This window comes from Galeopterus variegatus, unplaced genomic scaffold (genome assembly GCF_000696425.1).
Source record: "Galeopterus variegatus unplaced genomic scaffold, G_variegatus-3.0.2 Scaffold476, whole genome shotgun sequence".
NCBI lineage: Eukaryota > Metazoa > Chordata > Mammalia > Dermoptera > Cynocephalidae > Galeopterus > Galeopterus variegatus.
In genome coordinates, this window is record NW_007726587.1 from 201,443 (window position 1) to 203,364 (window position 1,922).

General features: G+C 34.6%; 1 protein-coding gene across 1 annotated transcript in view; it reads right to left on the reverse strand.

The window, feature by feature from the left end:
• Nucleotides 1-1,922, reverse strand: part of DGKH (diacylglycerol kinase, eta) — a 103,676-nt gene that overhangs the window by 5,639 nt on the left and 96,115 nt on the right. The window contains exon 26 of the mRNA XM_008569201.1: nt 1,400-1,530. Within this exon, the coding sequence (XP_008567423.1) occupies nt 1,400-1,530 (131 nt within the window). The remainder of the gene's footprint in view (nt 1-1,399; nt 1,531-1,922) is intronic.

The following is a 1,922-nucleotide window of genomic DNA, read 5'->3' on the forward strand; positions in this document are numbered from 1 at the left end:
ACACACACAGTCTTTTCCTTGAGTGTATGCTTATTCATGCAAATGAGATGAAAGCTTCTAGAAGGCAAATACAAGCTAGAGAAACAGGCATAATATATTAATCAGTAGCTACTCAATAAATATTGCTGCCTGCCAAGGAAGGATATCAGAAGCTACGTACATATGTTGGATATAATGATCCCCTACATTTTTTGTGTGTGCACTCATTTCAAGTTTTGAAGTCAACCTTCGCTTTTATGAACTCTAACACTGTATATTTTGCTTTTTCCAGATTTAAAACTGTCAACTACGGTAATTCATTAATCTATTATTTTATTATTATTTTGGCTAAAAATGTTTAGGTTCAAGTGGTGGTCATCTTTTGATGTGTTAAAACTCTCTATGACTCTGCTTATGATCTATACTTTATACTATTCATTTTCTGTTCAAAGATCTTTGCTAACATATTTGTAGATGAAGGCGCAATAGTCCATGAATTTGTTAGCAATTCATTGTATAGTTATATATCAATATATCAATACATGTAGATTAGGACTTGGTCTACAAGAGAGGAATCACTCCAACAAATGTTATCACTTATTAGAATTTTAAAATGGCAGTGTGTGGCAGAAAACACACCAAGACAAAATCCTATTCCTAACCCTTTTACAGAATAGGCTACTTTGGCTATTTCTGTCTAGTCTCCACCCAAAGAATAAAAGATTTGCTGCAGACCATGAATTCATGATTTTCCTTCTCTGTCATAAATGACAAATAGGCAATGAGCTGCTCTCTAGCAAAAGCTAGGCATAATTTTTACTTTGTTTACTAAAGAAAATTATACATTTTTTTTTGAGAACATAATTTTAACAATATATCATAGAAAAGAAATTTCAATTTATTGTTGGTGTGACCTATGAAAGGTCAATTTAGAAACACAACAAATTCATAGGACTCTAGCCATTGCTGAGTTTCTCATCTAATTCCATATATTAGAAAGGCTTTGTTATTGTTATTTTGAATTAACTTTTAGTTGTTAACCATATATTAGATGTTTTTTAGTCATTTTCAGCAACAATTATTACCTTCTATGATGATCCAATAAAATGAGCTGATGGAAACACGACTGTTGGGCAATATTAGTACAAGAACGGTCAAACCAATGAATGCAAAGAAAAATTACTAAGTTCATGCTGAACTTTAGCTATAATAGAGAATGATTTTGACAGGGAAGTATTACTGGCGATTCTTGTTTAGAAAGCATACAAGAAACTCAGACCACAGAACAGTGAATGCTAGACTACTGCACATTAGCATAACATAAGCCAAGCTTAAAGCACATAACAGAAGAGGCACGGGAGAAAGGATTCTGTTTTGCAAGAAAAATTTCAAGAGCAGAAGAAAAGCACAAAGGAAATACCTTAAGATCTCGCCTTTCCAGATGCAAAAGTTCAGCCCCTCTGATGTCATGACCGATGAAGATTTCTTTGTACTCTCCCAAATTGAGCAGATCCAGCCAAGCAGCAACTTCCTCTGTGCCCCATTTCTGAACTACCAAAGTTAAGAGCAAAACCCCCTTAATTTCTACATGCTCAATGCATTACAAAGCAAAGGTTTGGCCAAAGAAGATGCAAAACAGAGTGCAGTGGCAGTGCTAGCAAAGAAAAGGTAAAGGCATTGTTTCAACAAAACTATGGTTCTATTTTTTCTCATGCAGGTTACAGACTACCGATCAACACAAGGATCTGACTATGCAAAGACATTCGCTGCCATGCACCCATGCCTGTAGCTTTAGTCCAATTTCTTCATTAAAACTACCCAAACTTCACAATATGCATAAAAATTTTATTTCACGTCATTGGGATCAGTGGTGCAAGGTGATAAATAAATCTGATGATTTCCTTAAGACCATGCATGAAAATGGTTATAGTTGGAAATGAGCT